The following is an 18,180-nucleotide window of genomic DNA, read 5'->3' as shown; positions in this document are numbered from 1 at the left end:
TCTTGTAACTTTGATGGAATGTAGTTAAACTGGTGGAATTTTTTTCATTTTTAAGCTTTATTTTTGGTATTATACTTATTATTTTAGCCCTGTGCAAATATTTTCCGAAATATGCTATAACATTTGAATTTGTTACACAAATAAACTTATTTTACAGCTCTAATTTACAATATATATATATATATATATATATATGATTAATGAATCCCAAATGAAGCTCATAACTTTTGTGGTATGTAATATTTATACATTTTTAAAGGTAATTGTGTTTTTTATATACATTATTGCTTTATGAACTCTTAAACATGGAAATGAAATAACAGAAAAGGTCTCATTGAAAACATGACAGCTTAGGCCCGCTTGTCGCGCATGCGCACTTTAGTGCTACTTTGCCCGCGCCGGTAGAGAATGCAAGCGAGAGAAATTCAACTGCGTGGTCCGGAGCAGCCAGGCGGAGGCAGCGGTACCTGCGCTTTCAACGGGTTACGTTGGATAATTTTCACCCGACCCGTCAAAGTCTGACTGGAAAGCAGGTAAAAAGCTGAAATTTATCCACACGGTAAATTTTAGGCCGCACATTTGGTGACAAGGCCCGCTCGGGGAGCGCTTCACAACGGTTTGACTGATGCCGCACGCTGGCTTTCTGGACTTCAAAACAAACGTGACGAAGTAGCTTCGGAAATGTCTGTTGACATATTCGCAAGCTGCACACGGGCGGTTAGTTGAGCATATAAAGTGTCCCTTCGCGTTAAGCGCCACTGCTTCAAGCATCACCGCGGTTTCTCAGTTGTAGAAGTTTGTTGATTTGCGTCTCCATGCCGCTCTTTCACAGTAGGAAAAGTACGGAGAAGTAGGCCTAGCGCGAGGCCACAACGAGCAATAGTGAGTGACAGGCTGCTCGGCCAATCCGGTGTTAAGTCCCGCCCCGGTGGCAACGATTCCACCTTTCATGTTCATGGAAAGCACTTGACGTCATCATACACTCTTCGCGCTACGCCCTCTGATTATAAAACACCGGACAATAAACTGTCCAGTGATCAACAGCAGTTTGTTGTGATAATTACCAGATATTGAGTTATTATTATTTTTAAATAAAAAAGGTGACTGGTTAAAATTGTTGAATATAATGTAAGTGCAATAGTGACATAGACAGGAGTTTCATTGTTTAAAATTTTAAATAAATAATATATATGAAAAAAAATCGGAAATTGTTCTTTAAATGTATAATTAATAGATTTCCTGTCACGGGGTATGATTTTTTTTAACACCATGTTTGCGTAGATGTCACACCGGTTGCCTTTGGGCTATACAAAATATATAATTACCTTTAAATCGTGTATATTATTATGTATAGGAGTTTAAATGCGTATGTATTGCACGTGGTTTTTACACGTAACATTACAAAACCACAAACAGCCCTTTCTATTGTCTCCTATTGTGTCTATACGTGAAATTGGGTGAGCAGAAAACACGTGGGTCGGGTGGTGTGAAGATATCCGGTTTGTGGGTTGCACTGAAAGCCAGCTACTCCAGACTGCACCGGCTATGGCGAACCGAGTCGGTCCCGGACCAGCGTAAGATTTATTCCTTTTTAATAGTATTTTATTGTATTTCTAAAGCACGCTTGATGTTTGTGATGTATGAATGCGCCGTAAACGGGGAGGCGGTAATGCTGTTGCTCCCCCCTCGCCGGACGGGAGTAGACCCCGCCAAAGGCCTTCGTGATTGCAGAATGGCTTGGACTATCGGTATTAAACCGGCGCCTAACGCGTTTTAGGGCTTGTTTAGTTCTATATACATGTATTTCCTTCCACTGTTAATCCGTATCGTTATGGCTTTCGAGTGACTGTTCGCAGTTAGCCTCAGATAACCACTAGTGTCGCTTTATCATGATGTTACCTTGTCGGGAGATTCATTTTCTGTGGATAAGCAGACATTAAGACGACGATGCTGTTACTATGGAGAACCTCATGAAAGCTAGGGTTTTTAGATTTGAACACAGGTGTTCTCGTCTTCAGTTTTGATCCATGCTCCAGCCTTTGGACACATATTTAGGGGCATGGCTCATTTCTGAATTTCCTCTTCATGCAGCACGATGTTGCAGCACGTGCAACCTACAGTTATTTATTTATTTTTCATTTCTACAAAGGATTTATTTTTGCCAGCTCAGGCAACATTGAATTTAAACATCCAATCTGGTGAAAAAAATATTTTTGGCATTTTGTCATGTTCTTGTGTCATTTTTTTGATAATTGAGGACAAATATAAAGAATATTAACCTTAAATTTGCCATTCTGAGTATTTCTTTATTCAAATCATGGTGATTCAGGCCCAGACAAAAAATTGCGTTGGAAAAAGATTGTATTTGTGATGCAGAAAATATGCTAGGCGTGCCACACACTACCTGCACCTCTCCATTCTAATACAGATGTCTAAATCCATGTACTGTGTTTCTGGACTTTAAGTCACTAACCCCAGGCTCACACTGTATCCAGTCCAGCTCTTTACGTGGTTTGAAAAGTGCAAGAGGCACTTACAATGCATCCAGTCTGGCCTCTCCAGCGCTCATATCTGTTTCATTGGCTTCAAATTTTTGCTGGATGCTGGAGCCAAACCAGACCAGGTAACGTAAACCGAAAATCATGCGAGCAAGTGTAACAAATGAAAACATTTTTTTCTGCTGTACTCGCTGTTTTCACCGTGTTTTAAACATTACGTCGTTGTGACAACCAACCCTCGTCTCCCCTACTTGTTACACAATACGTGTAACATTCTCAAGTATGTACATTTAAGCCAGTATAAGACAAAAGTATTAATATAAGTTCAGTGCTTACTCATTGTAGAAAGACGAGTCACGCAGAAGAAGAAGTGTTGTGAATATAATTCAAAATCACGGCGCAATGAGGGTTTGTTTACTAGTACTTCCTAAATAAATGGCAGGTTATCACATGAACCTACATGAGTTCGGAGTCTTGCTTGATCGGCAGCAGAGACTGTGACTATAGCAGAACCGCAGGCATCTGTAGTCAATATGGGTCATCTGCTGTAGCTAGAGCGCTCAGGCGACCGTACCAGAGCCGGACCGGATGCAGTGTGAGCCTGGGTAAGACTAAAAAAGACACTCAAAAAAAAAAGCATAACAAAGAAGAAAAAATCTTATATGTTGCACTGGAGTACAAGTGACACTTTTGGGAGAAATGTATTTAACAAAATAGGAGATCAAGAGACATTTCATATTTAAAACTAAATCATATTAATGGAATGGATAACAACAGACTGAATATACACATAATTTAGTAACATACTGACACTTATTCATGAAACATAAAAGGAATCTAGTATATTAGTCCATCGTATCAACAATTATTCAGATAACATAAAGAAAAAATAATGTGAAGAAATCAACTTAACTCTTTATATCTCTTAAAAATCACTAAAACTATTGAGTTCTCCATTCTTCATAAACGTCACTTCATCTCTGTTTCTAATCCCGTAATCTTTGAGCCTTGTCGAGTCATCTTCAAGCTCCATCTTCTGTGTCGCTTTGGAACAACTCTGCCAAGCCTGATGTAATACTGAGCGTGGCACTTCTTCTGCGTTGCTGTTAGTAGCTAATACTAATACACGCGTCTACAGTGCCCTCAAGAGGTTGTTGGTAACAAAATAAGGAACTGATGACCCTAATGTTGCAAGAAAAAAAAAAAAGTACGGTACACCTTTGTTGTCTTAGTTCAAACTGCCATCTGGCTCTAAACTACATATTATTTGCATATATTTTTGATACACCAGTAATCTTAGGTTGGGGTTGTATGGAAAGAGAAAGTGCAAACAAAAATGATGGGAAACTCTGTGCCAGCAGTCCCACCCTCAACTCAGAGGTAAATTTCTAATAAACTGCGGAAACTGTCCTAGAAAACAAGTGTTTTTTTTTTTTTTTTTTTTTAGGCTAAAAACAGCAAATTCATATTTAAAATACCACTTTAAATGCTTTTACAAAAGAACACCAGATGATCGGAGAGGGACTTTAAGGTGTGACAGAGAATTTTTTTCTAGATGCGCCTCCAATGACAGAGCACTTTCCACCGTCTTTGGAATGACCCAATATGTTTTCATCTAGGAGCTTGACATAATGTTTTTGGTGGACACATAAGTCCCTTACAGCACAACTTGGGTAGGCCACACAAGTGCAGTTCGTTTTGGTCTGTGTTGGTTTACATTTGTGTGTGTGTGTGTGTGTACAGGAAGGGAGCCTTGATGTGGGCAGTATGAGTAAGACGCCCCCTAACAGAAGAGGGATAACATTTGAGGTGGGAGCTCAGCTCGAGGCCAGAGACAGCCTCAAAAACTGGTGAGTCATGGTTCAGGCTCATTCCGTGTTATGTTTCACTTCCCCCTGTTTTTTACACACAAGTCCTCATCTACTCCTTTATGGGCCCGGGTTATCTGTAGTAGGGAAAGGGTGAAAAAAACAGGTCAGTTATTGTGAATGTTATCTTAATAATGTCCAATTAACTTTGACCTAAATGGAGTCCAGAGGATGGCTAACTTGTTTATTCTTGGCATCAAAATATGTGATTAAAGAATACACGCCTTTATCTTGGAATTAGCAGAACTGTTGGTGCTATTTGTTTTGCTCAAGGTGGAACTTTTGGCTGTAGTGAAGCATTTAATGCACACTGCCCTCCAAGTAAAGCTATGTTTATTGCTGTGTTTTTATTTTGTGTCTTCAAGTTATTTTTACTTTCTCTGCATGTGTGATTCAAAAGATGAGAAACAAAACACCCCGTCCTCTCCTACTTCTATACATTTTGAATAATTGATAACCTCCATTTATTCATTTAGGTATGCAGCCAATATAGAGAAGATTGATTACGAAGATGAGAAAGTTTTAATCCATTACCGCCAGTGGAGCCACCGCTACGACGAGTGGTTTGATTGGACGAGTCCCTACCTGAGACCTGTAGAGCGAGTTAAACTGAGGAAGCAGGGCCTGCGTGATGGCTCCTCATCTCATGTAAGCCTCTAATGCTTATTTTTCTTTTGTTTTTTAGTTGCTTGAATGTAGATAAAACTTATTTGCTAATGAGACATTGATGTGGTCGATGATCAAATGTTTCTGTGTTTCAGGGCTTCCAGGTGAATGACAAGGTTCTGGCAAGCTGGTCCGACTGCCGTTTTTACCCTGCTAAGGTCATTTCAGTAAATAAAGATGGTGGGTATCCCCAACTAAAGGAGGTCCATAAAAGCAGTTGAGTATTGGCATAACATGGTTTTATTTATTTTTTTCCTTTTTTGCCACTTGGCTCTATAGCTTTTCCTGCAACATACCGTGTGTTTTTAATGATGTTATATCTAAAAAGTGATTAACCTGGGCTGTTTCTTTTAAGAAGTAAAATGTGAAGCTGAATTATTGGCTTTCAGTCACGGCAAAGTTTTTTCAAATTGCTTATTAAAGAAAATGCATGTAGAGACTGTCAAAGAACACTAAATGTAAACTCTATATGTTGAAAAAATGGAAGTAATTGTTATTTTTCCCCTTTAAGCAACCTACACTGTGAAGTTTTATGATGGTGTCGTACAGACAGTAAAGGAGATGCACGTGAAGCCTTTTGTTAAAGAGGTACAAGGGTTTTTTTTTTTACCATAAACATTATCCAGTTCATACATTTTTTTAGCTCCCATTTTTAAAATGTTGTCTTTATTTTGCTGACAGAGAGGTGGAGTTGGTAGCAAGTCTCGATCCTCAGACAGGAGTTCAGTAAGGAGGGCGCCGAGCCGCAGAGACAGGAGGCCTCAAGAGAATGGGGGTCCCAAAAACAAACGAGTCAGACGGAGCACGTCAGACCAGGAGGAGGAGGACAGCAACAGCGAAGACGAGGGGAGAGACCAAGAGGTGGAAAACGACAAAAGCAGGAAAACGGATGATGAACTCCAGGCCACACATGTGATCAAGCAGGAGGAGGAATCGTCTGAGGAAGAAGGTCATAGCAGGCCTGGGAATGAAGAAAAGTTGACGGGACTTACAAACGGAGTGAAGGTTGAAAAAGGTGAAGAGCTAAACAAAGGCACCGGCCAGTTAAATGGAGACTTGAAAAGGGAAGATGGGGAAAAAGAAAAGACTGGAATAAAGCCATACACACAATGCACCAAGCCATACACAGAGACGCCTGGTCAGAACCTAGCAAAAGCAGAGCAGGCTTCTGTCACAATGACCAGCACAGAATGCAATGGAAGCGTGGAGCAGAAACCAAACGTCCAGTTGGAGAACACTCAGACTTTGGCCAATGTACCGCCTCCCCAACCTGTAAAACGTAAGTGGTAGCACTTGAAATAATCGCAGAAGTGTATTTATGAACAAATTCATGATATAGAATACTTTGGATTCAGTTCACTAAAATGGATACATTCCTAAGACTTTTGTTTTAATGTTTTTTGTAGCTGTAAGGAAGCAGGGCTTCCACAACCCTAACAGATTCAGCAGAGAGCCACGTGAGTATTCCTTAAAAATAAATGATCATCATTTGTCATTTGCGTCTTTTTCTGTCATTGTCTCCGTTTCTTCTGTTTACAGTGTACAGGGTCATCAAAAACCAACCGCCTCTAGTTCTGTCCGTTAATCTTGACCACAACCCGTTCAAGTGCACCGCTCCAGGATGCACAAAGTCATTTCGTAAAGCAAAGCTCCTGCATTACCACATGAAGTACTATCACGGTGAGGAACAGCCTATGGAGGGGAAGCACAGCCCCACCAGGAGCGTCCAGACCAGGGCCTCCGAGAAACACACTGCAGCTGCTGGCTTGGATGCTTCAAAGAGAAGGCGCACCATCTCTGCTTCTATGCGTAAGTTCTTCAGTTTTGTCATATTTTTGATGTCACAAAGTTATTTCAACCAGAATTAACTATATAAAGCATGTATTAAGATAAGATAGTCCTTTATTTGTCCCACGGTGGGGAGTTCCAGAATTAGACGTGTAGTAATGCAGCTGCTTTCTCATCCTTTTCAGGGTACAGATAGAACTTGCAGTAATTACTCCAATACACTGTGGGATCAATAATTTCCCTACATTTCATCATTCAAAAAGGATGCAAGTAGCATTACTTTAATAATTATCCAAAGACCCTCTCCAGTGAAAAAAGTATTTTTTGTGTTTTTAACATGTTCTTGTAGCATTTTTTCATAGTCGAGAAACCGTTTAAAAGAATTTACGATTAAAACTTGTAAATTCTGCATTTCTTAGATTAATGACTTAGCTACTGAAATGGGCATCCCAAAGTCCCCTCTCGCCCTGCACTGGTCAGCTAATGCTTTGGTGTGTAAGACATGATGAGCGAATTGCAATTCTGGCTCAAAACTGTACGACTCGATTGGTCAAATGTTTCTCGCCATTATTTTTGCGCTAATATTAGCTGGAGATTAACTCGCAAGTGAGCGTGCAAACAGCTCTCAGTGACGGTGAGGGGGCTGTGTCAGCAGTCCACAATCCAGAATTGTATTTCTAATGTGATACAGCTGCTGTGCATAAAATGTATCTTTAAAAAAAATGACCAAGGCTTTGAATTTTTAGCTAAAAACTTCATAAACACAAGTAAAAGGTCACTAGGAACAGTTTTACAATAAAAAAGTAGTTGGATTCAAAAGGATTTATATTGTCAGACCAGTGTACAAATTAATGTCATTGGCAGAGATTGGAGTGGGACTTAAAAGATTTGGTGTCGTTTTCTTTAAATAAAGACAATCGACATGTATAAATATAAATTCAAAGAGATGCTTTAGAAGTTATTTATGTCAAAGAGAAATTGTCACCCTCGGATAAAGAAAGATTTCACTTTTTCATTATTTTGTGTTAAATGGTTGCATGATGTCCACATAGGTGGGCACATTACTAACTTGTTTTATAAAATTACAAATAAACCAAATGCATGGGAGGTTTGTAGAAGTATCAACACGTCATGCTGTGTTCCCTCAATATATTCATCTTTGCAGTTTTACAGATTTTTTTCAGTGGATTTTTGCATATTTTTTAAACCGTAGAACACTTGCTATAAAAAGTTACACCATCACTTTTTCTGGGTAATTTTTTTTTACCAGATATAGCATACCCAATAACAAGTGTTTGTCATAAAAATCAAATGAAAACATGACAACACTTGATAAATTAGAGTAGTTTTCTTTTATTCTCAACTGTACGAACATACAAACATATTAAGATCCTAAAAACATGCTTGAAAATTACTGATAAATTATAATTTGAGTGTCGATAGTTTTTTGTTTGTGTCAAATCTTCAGATCTGAGTTGGATAAATCCAGGTTCGACCATGTTGGAATAATTCAGTGTAACAGTTAACAGTTAAAGGGGAAAGGGGGGGTCGTCATTCTTGCTCTTCGCTGGGGGGGGGGTCTTGACTGCATGCCAGTTTAAGTCTCTATTTTCACCTTTCTGCTGTTTTTTTTTTGTTTGTTTTTTTTTGCAGACTCCACTGTAGCTGCTGCAGCTTCTCGTGGTGATGTGAAGGCTGCTGGCAGGCGCACATCAGCACCACCTGCAGTCAGCACGCATGGTCAACAGCAGAGGGCGCTGCTGAGGGAGAAGAGCAAAGAGAACCAGCTGGACAGGATCAGCTGCCAGCTGCAGGACTCAGACAAGAGTGGCTTTGACTTCGGTCAGTACAATGCTGGGAGTTTTATTTATTTTTATTTAAAAAAAAAAGCATTCCTTCTTTTTTATTTTATTTTTTTTTCTTTTATTTATACATATTTCATCCTGTTCATCGTTACTTTGACCTCGTACAATGCACTCCTATTCAATAACCAGTGGAATTATCTTGGCTATACTTGGATTGGGCTTAATTCTTCTCACTTAATGGTCTCCAGGGTCTGTAAAAGACAAAACAAAGGAGAAACCAAAACAGAAGGACTTCCTCCGCATTAAACTCAAGAAGAAGAAGAAGAAAAAGAAAGCCAAGTCTGGTAAGAACCAGGTCCCTGGCACAGGGCGAGGTCGAATAGCTGCTGCCCTGCATGTGCTCTGGCTGTGACATTGTGTGCAAAGCTAAAGCACTTCATTCACTCCTTTTGTGTGCTAACCGGGCTTCTGTGTGTGTCCTGCTGGTCTGTGTCTTCAAGAAGCCACTGTTTATTTTAGATCATATGTATCGGAAATAATGTTTTTTTTTTGCTCTAGTATAGACTAATCAATGAAAGACTAACTATTCTGTTTCTTATTGGTGTCCACTCAAATACATACATATTTAAATGGTTGACATGGACATTGTTGTACATTAGGGCTGTCACTAACGATTATTTTATTAGTCAATTAGTCGCCAAGTTTTTGGTGAGCTTTCTGGTTAACTTCAGTAAACAAAACCTAAACGTCGCTGTTGTTTTGGATCATATAACAATAAATCCTTAAAATGTTCTCCAAAGTTCTTTCAACCTCAAAGTTCTGCAGCACTTACATTCTAAAGCGTATTTGTACGACGCTGAAATTAAAAGTTCCTTTTCTCTACGGCAGAATCGCTGATTCTCTGTAATTACATAAGTACCTCAATGTGTATCGCTGCATATCAGCGACAGGCTGTTTTTCTCTGCTTCAGAATCTGCTAGAATTACATTAATTATGTAAACTGTTGAGGAGTTAACAGAATCAAAAGAATGTAAACACTAGAGCTAAGGCTTCAGTGTTGAAGCACATTTGTTTTTCAGAACTTGGCAGTAAACAGAACTTCCATCTCATTGTTTTCAACTACAAAAAAACACTCACTAGTTTTACTTTGAAAATGGGAAGCTTCACTGACACTTAATTTTCAAGATTTGTTTACTTCCAATGACAGCAGTGCTGCACATTTGGCCTATTTTTAAGTCTGTAAACTTAAAATCCAACGTTATTCTGGATGAGGATGGAAAACACACCCGTTCTCTTATAATAAAATGTGAGCAAAATTAACTTGACAAAGATGTTGAGCTCAGTGAGGAAGACAGCAAGACAGCGGGATGCTTCAGTTTCAGACGCTAGTGCATGTCTGCTGTGCTGCCATGAAATGTAAGTTTGAATCTGTCTTCTTCTTCTATGGTTGAGGAAGGGCTATACCGCCTCCAATACTTCCCGTTGTGCTCTGCGATCCCAGTGACTTTGTTGCTTTTGGTTATTATAATGAAAAAAAAACGAACGTGTTGACAATACCAAACTAGCGTTGACTAATTGTTGACAGCCCTATTGTACATTGAGGCTGGCTTGACTATTTCACACAAGCCGGAGGCTTGATGATTTTGTGTTGCATCCTCCTGACTACCAGCAATTCAAGTTTGTCATCTGTAGAGGAAATTTCTAAACTTGAATATCTCCTTACCACTGCAAACTACTCAATATTTCATCTCCAGAGGACATTTGGGGCTTTTCAATGATTGCAAATGTGTAGGAGTGGGGCTCTGGGAATTGTTGTTTTTGGTGCATTTTAAAAAAAGTACAGGACAACAATTTTCTCTGGTAGTCAGGAGGATATAGGTCATACTTGTTGTTTTTGAAGGAAGTTTTAATCAAATATTTGTTGTCACATTTTCCTCCTGGGCGTTGAGCATTTTCAAAGCTTACTTTTCTGTTCTACATCTGCTTCCCCCCTCCCTGTGTTAACAGACCACACAGGTAGTGAGGAGAATATTGACACTTCAGTATTGGGTCTTCACTCCAAATTGAATTTGCCACTCAAACCCCCCCTCTCACACAATCACAAACCCGAGGCCTACCCCAGCAGGCCTGGACACAGCTACTCTGAGCAGATACATGTGGATGGTGGGTACCTTTGCGACAGTGTGTGTTGGTTTGTGGAGACTGTGTGTTTTTGTGAACGTCTCTGGCTTCCTCTTGTTACATTCTTCTGTTCTCTCTGGATTCAGTCCACCATGCAACACATTTTGCTCCACCTTAAAACAAATGATTGGAAAGCATGGTGGGCTGAAGCCCGAGGTGCTTGCTGCAGCTGCTTCCTCATCACCTAAATCAGATTTTATTTGGAGCTCGCATTTTTATTTTTACGAGTTTTCATTCCACTGAATCATTTTGTGTTGGTTCCTGTAGACGACGATAGCATCAGTGACTGGTCCACTGACAGCTGCGGGTGGAGCGATGATGACTTTGACATGGATTTGGACGTCACTACTCCACCTCTCAGCACTGACTCTGGTGCTGTGGACACAAATGATCAAGAAATCGTCCGATGTATCTGTGAAGTGGAGGAAGAGAATGACTTCATGATTCAGGTGAGCTGGCTGTTTTTGTATTTGCAAATGTTTGCTCACTTTAAGGCACACGGGCTTGCAGTTGAATATGTTTCTCTGTGTTAGTGTGAAGATTGTTTGTGCTGGCAGCACGGCACCTGTATGGGCCTGCTGGAGGACAACGTCCCGGACAGATACACCTGTTACATCTGCAGAGACCCTCCAGGTAAAATGAATAGAGAAGCAGTAGTATGCCTTAAGTCACATTTGAATTTTACATACTGGTAATTGAAATGATTACCGGGTGGCCCTGGATCCTTAAAAAATCTTTAAAGGTCTTAGATTTAGTTTTACTAAAATTGGGTTTTCTAAAACACTAAATTGTCTTAAATTCTGGTGAATGATCCTAAATGTTTTCTCGTCAGCACAATGTGACTTCCTGTCAGTTAAAAAACATTTCCAGGTTGTGAACTGGTCGTTAAATTGTTAAACCTCAGCTAGCTAATTAGCCTATGCTTGTTGGTGCAGGAAAATGGGGAAAGTGCATATTCATAGAAAAATGGCTTGAAAATAGGGATTACAGTCAGTAGTTAAAACCGGTGAGTGGAAATTCTTATAGAGCGAACTGCACGGTTAAAAAAAATTCAAACTTGAAACAATGCGGTCAAATGGCATGTGTAGGGCAAAAAACAGCAGACTCCAGCTGTTTGTTTCAGTCTCATTAGATTTTAGGTATTCTTAAAAAGGTCTGAAATTGAACTTCTGTAAATCTGTAGACACCCTGGACTGTTTTTAGCTATCCATTTCTTTCAGTGCTTTTTAGTTATAATCACTTTCATGCAGTCCCAGATTCAATTTCCCTGTTTTTTTCTGTTTTTTTTTGTTTTAGTCTACAATATTATTATTATGAATACATCGAGGTCAAGATTTGTCTACTTGTCCTGACCATCTGGGTATTGTGTTTAAAATGTGTGCTTTTTAAACATTTACATTTTTATAGAATTTTCCTAAGTTTGCATCATTTGCTGGGTTTCTAATGCTTCGTTCCTTACCAAACATGATTTGCATTCCAAATATGCAACTTTTTTGACAGTGTGTCAAATTTGCTACCTGTTGGTTGTCTATAGGTGATCATAAACCTTACACTGACGTGTTTGGGAGGAGCAAGCGTCATAAGTTTTTGGCATATTTTCTACATCATGTAAGACATGGATGATGTTGAAAGATCATATTTTTTGTGAAGAGCTCCACCAAATCATCTTGAAGCACATCGCCATGTCTGGGTTCACAAGATTATTCACACAGTCCCAGTACTGCAGGAGCTGTGTCTAAATGACGGCTGCTTTCAGTGGTTCTAAAGTCTCACTGTGGTCCAGTTTCACAACTTATTGTTCTGCCTTAGTCCAACTATGGAAAAGGAAAAATTCAATCAAATTAGAGAACTTTTTTATTATTGTCTTTATCCATCCATCCATTTTCTTGACCGCTCCATCCCGTTCGGGGTTGCGGGGGTGCCGGAGCCTATCCCGGCCACTGATGGGCGAAGGCGGGGTACACCCTGGACAGGTCGCCAGTCTGTCTCAGGGCCTCAATCACACACACATCCACTCTCAGACACACCTAAGGACAATTTAGAGTCACCAATTAACCTATGAAGCATGTTTTTGGACGGTGGGAGGAAGCCGGAGTCCCCGGTGAAAACCCACGCATGCACGGGGAGAACATGCAAACTCCACACAGAAAGGTCCCAGCCGGGATTTGAACCGGGGCCTTCTCGCTGTGAGGCGAGAGCGCTAACCACTTGCGCCACCGCGCAGCCCTTATTGTCTTTATGCAAATCAAAAAAAAAAAAAATATCAAAGTTTGTGAGGAGCACGAGGAGCTTATTGTTGCTAATTCTGCAAAAGCTGAGTTTCTGATTAGTTGATGTGACCTTAAGCTTTGCCAAAGTTCAGATATTAGACATATTGTGCTGTGAACATTTTGAAGAGTATTTGCCACACCACCACAAGAGCACTGTGCCTTGCCCGATGCTCAAAACCTAGAGCAGGGACCTTTCATCTACACATTGAGTTAACATTGAAATGGACAAGCCCTAATGCACAAATCACATGAGCCAGCCATGTTTGTTTCTGAACACTGTAGGAGTCAGCTCAAGGTCACAATGCAAATCTAAATGGAAAACAGAACATTCTGTTGACACTGTTTCCTTAAAGTCCCACTCCAATCATCGTTTGATCTAGTATTATTATTATTATGCTTTTTTAGGCAAAATCAAAAAAGCTGTCATTTTGTAGGAGTGGCAGTAGTTCATTAGAAACCTGCCTTTGAGTTGTTGGTTCAGAGTAAATCTATGAATAAAGAAAAACAGAAAAACAATTTTAATCTTAATGTTATTTTTATGGCCTCCATCATGAGAAAAATGCTACACGAATATGTTAAAACTCAATTTTCATTGGAGTGGGTTTTTGAATGAGGCTCAAGACAGACTTAAGATTGAGATGAACCAAGCCAGAAATGGCAATAAAATGAAAATGAAATCAAATTCGAGTGTCAGACATAGGACTTATGCTGAATAAAATCTGCTCGTTAGCCAGCTGCACAAATGTTTTTTTTTAATATAAAGCGGTTATGTTTCTGTACTCATAACTTTATCCCTTTTAGGGCAGAGGCAGAGCCTACGCTACTGGTACGATCGAGAGTGGTTGACCAATGGTCACATGTACGGCTTCTCCTTCCTGGAGGAGAACTATTCCCATCAAAATGCTATGAAAATCACCACCACCCACCAGTTGTTGGGTGACGTGCACCACGTGGTGGAGGTCCTCAATGGGCTGCAGCTCAAAATGAGCATCTTACAGTGAGTACAAAGCTAGACGGATGTTTCTGAATCTAACAGCTTCTCTGCCAGGTCAGCCATGTTGAGAGTTCCCTCATTTATGCTGTTTTTGCCCCTTTAGGAACAACCCAGACCCTGACCTGCATTTGTGGCGTCAGCCCTGGAAACATTTGGAGAGGTCTCGCATCAATGCAGACTGTTGTAAAGACAGCAGCATCGTCCCGTCTCCTGTGACCCCCAGCGAGGACATGAGTCGAGGAGAGATTTTAATGTCCAACGCTCTGGAGAAGCTCAGCCGCGCCGCCACCGCTGCCACCTCGTCTTCATCCAGCTCCTGCTCCCCCTTCCCATCCTTCCAGGACTCCTACATAAACAGTGACCACTGTTACCAGAAACCGCGGGCATATTACCCAGCTGTGGAGCAGCGCCTGGTGGTGGAAACCAGGCAGGCCTCAGAGCTGGAGGACAGTATGAGAAGCACAGAGGAGCTGCTGGAACGGGAGCAGTGCTATGGCAGCCTGCTGGAGATGGAGAAACCTAAGAAGACAGGCATCAGCAACAAGGTATGACGTCAATATTGAAATTCAGTCATGCAGGTTAATGAGAACCTGACAACAAAGAATTAGCCTTCAGGTCAAAGCGATGAAATGTTTTCCTCTTATTGCTTTGTCTTCCAGTGTGAGTTTAATGAAAATGTGAGAAAATATTCAGCCTCTAAAAATGTGAGGCATTAACAAAGGTTCTTGTGTAGAGTAAGAATTCCTACTTCAGTGGAGAAAGGTTTCTGATAGGAAAAGATTGAATCAAAGCTTATAAATAAAAAACTGAGATGTTTGCTGTGGTCATTAAACATCTAACACCATGTGAAAAATGTGTAAACAAAAGATGTTGCACCAGGACCAATAAAGCATGCCTCAGAATTTAAAGTTTCCGTAAGCACTCTGACAGGAGTGAAAAAATCGCTTTTACTTGTGATATTTGTCTGCTTTGAACTTCACAGTGGTTCTTTCCTTGCTATAAAACGGTTCACCTTCTGCATCTTTGCTGTTTTAGAAGTGAATTTTTGGATGCTTTTACATTTTTTAAGCAGCTCATTTTGTTCTGCGTCCTGATTGGCTGTAGACCATTTTCAATCAATCTCCTCCATGCCGTTCCTCCTGTCCAGAATGAGTTCAGTCTGCCGACTCTACAGAAATCTTCAATTACAATCAGATCTTTGTTTTCATTCTGTAATAGTGAACTTATTTTTCTACAAAAACTTGAACATTTAAACAAGAGAGACAAGTAAGAAAATGTTTTTGTATGTCTGAGAAATGTATATAAATATAATTTATAGCCTTAAAGCATTTATTATTACCAGTACTGTATAACACAAAGATGACTACAGTACTTTGTAGGTTTTGTTTATTGCAGGTTAATTTTAGAACGTAGCAGGGGGAAAACTGTTCCTTAAAATAACTCAAAGTATCCAGATCTGAAATAATTATTCAGCCTTTGGGAGAGAAAAAAATCTGCTGAGTTGTATTTCCGATTCAGCATTGCACTGCAATGAGTCTGTTACTGAGGGATGCACAGTTCTGTGGTAGTAACTAGTCTTGGATCAGAAAGAGAAGGTTGAATTCTCAACTGGGTCACTTCTGTGTAGGGTTTGCATTTTTACTTAAAGAGCAAATTGTATGACATACCAGAGACCAAGTGGACCACAGAACACATTTCTGATGTTTTTCTGTTACACTGATGTCACTGTGGGTTCATATGGGTTAAAAATCACAATGTGGACAAAAAAAGAATCTTTAGTCTGCATTTCTGGTATACAGTCATTCTTATTGAAGTGTCTTAAATAAGAAATAAACACAAAGACAAATACTTTTTTATATTTCATGATTCCTCCTAATTTGTGTGAGACCTGGGCCTTTGTGGATGAACACAGAACTAATCTCCTTGCAATAATAAATGTTTTTAGACCAATTAGATGAAACTGAATAATTTCCCACTGCATACTTGATGATGTCTGAAGCTAATGTACCACACCACACAGGTTGAAAACACTGGATTAACCCCATCCTCTAGCTTTATTCTTTTTTCTTCCTCCAAGCTTTATTTATTCATATGCAAAGCAATTTAGGCTAAGCAAACATTTGAAATGAGCTGACAAAAACAAAATGGCAGAGTGTACAAAATAAGAACGACAGGGAAAAATAGTTATTTATTTAAAATTACAATAGTTTTGATATATTTTGGTACTTTTCTTGTTTTTGTTTGAAATGTGTTTAAGACACTTGGAGTTGTCAGAAAAATAATTCAAAAAGATTCTTGACAAAGAGCAAGTGTTTTCCATTTACATAAATGAAGGAAATGTTTGCATAAAATAATAATAAGGATGATGACATCAGAAACCTCCAGGTCCAGATTTTCCATAAAGTAGAGAACAGATAAAGAAAAAGATTTCTAGTTTTGTTCTTGTTCATACTAAAAGCTTTTTTGTTGTTGTATGTGAAGCTGTTTCATTCTTTTGACCTTTTGCATGTGTGTAGGCTTCTATGGGAGTTGGCTTGTGGTCACAGGCTGAGAAAGAGGATGGAAGGGGCACTGCAGAGACCGGAGATATCAAGCAGCTGCAGCAGTGGCAGATGAACCTGCTGGATCACATCGATGCAGTCCAGGAAGAGGTCTCCCACAGGATGGACTTCATTGAGAGGGAGTTGGATGGTAAAGAGAAAAAAATAGATTTTTGTCTGACTTTGAAGTAAGCTTTTGGTGTTAAACTCATCTTTACCGTGACTTTTTTCTTTTGCCCCTCAGTGCTGGAGAGCTGGCTCGACTACACTGGAGAGCTGGAGCCTCCTGATCCCCTGGCACGTCTGCCTCAGCTCAAGCAACGCATAAAGCGGCTGCTTTCACAGCTAGGGAAGGTACAACAGATCGCCCTCTACAGCTCCACATGAGGGCGCTAGAGATCTGCGCCAGGCTCAGGCACTGCACAGTTGGCTGGAACCCTGACATGACGGAAGCTCACTGGTCGCAAAGATACCTGCATAAGTGCAAGTCCCAGATTTAGATGGTTCAGCAGATTATCTTTGACCTCATATATGCTTCAGAATCCAGTGCTGCAGGCAGACGTATTAGAACGTTTGTGCGAACATCTGGAAAGCAAGCATCGCGGATCAGGATGCAACACGTAAAAATAACCTCATGAAAACAGGAGAGAATCCCGAGGACCAGAATACACGTTCTTAATGTGTGTCCCAATGCAACTTAAAACCTTATGATTGCCTTTTGTCTGAGCTACTGCTAAGGTTGCCTGTCTTTCTCAGTACACAGTGCTTTATATGCAGGAGCTTTATAATCGAGTTGCAGTCGAGTACCTGAACCATCTCTTTGCAACAACATTTTGAGCACATTTTCAAATTGTTTTTTGCATCCACTGCATCACTAAATTCAGTTCTGACATACTGTGTTGAAATCCTTGCCATAAATGTCCATAAATTAAAATGACCTATATAAAAGGTTTTTCATTTTCTGAAGCGTTTGTTTCTCATCGCACTGTGAAGTTATTTTTGTCTGGCATGAAAGGAGGTTCTGTTTTTACCTAAGATATGTCCCTCTCCTCATCAATGTTCCTGTTTTATCAGTTACTGTATCCCTTTTTTAATTGACCCTTTGTTGGCGCTGTAGCATTTGATCTAAGATTCAGTGAGAAAAAGTAATGTGGATTCTTAAACTAGCATCTTGTGTCCGTACAAAATATGTAGAAAAAAGATCGTAAATTTCTGTTTTCCCTTCTGTTTTTATTTACTATATTTTGGTTGTTTATATATTGTCATTCACAAATGTATTCCGAATTGACAATGTTTTCCCAAACACGGATATTGTATGCTACTGTAATGTGTGTGTCTTAGAAGCAGGGAAAATATTCAAGACAATGCAAACAGATTTTGACACGTTAATAAACTACCGTTGTAATTAATTGCTTTCCTGTTTTTTTTTCCTTGCACAGAACACAGTACAGTCCTTAATATTTTGAGTTAAAATTAGGGCATGTAAATGAGTTTAATTGTGGGAGATTTGTGCAAATTAAAAGTGTGGGCAACATTATCAGAGGGTGGGAACTATAACTCTATATTGAAG

The 18,180-nt window shown here is 39.8% G+C and overlaps 1 protein-coding gene across 7 annotated transcripts; it reads left to right on the top strand.

The window, feature by feature from the left end:
- The first annotated feature begins 370 nt into the window (after positions 1-370).
- On the top strand, positions 371-18,019 carry phf20a (PHD finger protein 20, a). 7 transcript variants are annotated; one of them, XM_024269690.2, is made up of 18 exons: positions 372-533; positions 1,466-1,574; positions 4,242-4,348; positions 4,843-5,014; positions 5,128-5,212; positions 5,544-5,620; positions 5,714-6,311; positions 6,439-6,489; positions 6,572-6,841; positions 8,474-8,662; positions 8,874-8,969; positions 10,633-10,788; positions 11,074-11,255; positions 11,340-11,439; positions 13,878-14,073; positions 14,174-14,615; positions 16,587-16,761; positions 16,855-18,019. In XM_024269690.2, exons 3-18 carry the CDS (start codon positions 4,266-4,268, stop codon positions 16,995-16,997), a joined length of 3,015 nt encoding a protein of 1,004 aa, XP_024125458.1. In that variant the 5' UTR covers positions 372-533; positions 1,466-1,574; positions 4,242-4,265; the 3' UTR covers positions 16,998-18,019. The 7 variants fall into 7 exon arrangements, with proteins under 7 accessions (XP_024125457.1, XP_024125455.1, XP_024125461.1 ...); XM_024269688.2 differs by having other exon boundaries at positions 5,128-5,248; XM_024269689.1 differs by lacking the exon at positions 1,466-1,574 and having other exon boundaries at positions 371-533.
- Positions 18,020-18,180: the final 161 nt, after the last annotated feature.

Source organism: Oryzias melastigma, linkage group LG5 (assembly GCF_002922805.2).
Source record: "Oryzias melastigma strain HK-1 linkage group LG5, ASM292280v2, whole genome shotgun sequence".
Lineage (NCBI taxonomy): Eukaryota > Metazoa > Chordata > Actinopteri > Beloniformes > Adrianichthyidae > Oryzias > Oryzias melastigma.
The sequence above is the reverse complement of the archived record's forward strand: the minus strand, read 5'-3'. Positions and strand labels throughout refer to the sequence as shown.

Excerpts from the sequence above, each read along its gene's own strand:
- phf20a (XM_024269687.1), top strand. The coding sequence starts at position 4,266 with ATGAGTAAGACGCCCCCTAACAGAAGAGGGATAACATTTGAGGTGGGA. Across the intron at positions 6,312-6,438 it reads GCCTCCCCAACCTGTAAAAC|CTGTAAGGAAGCAGGGCTTC; the intron begins GTAAGTGGTAGC and ends TGTTTTTTGTAG. Across the intron at positions 6,842-8,473 it reads CACCATCTCTGCTTCTATGC|ACTCCACTGTAGCTGCTGCA; the intron begins GTAAGTTCTTCA and ends TTTTTTTTGCAG.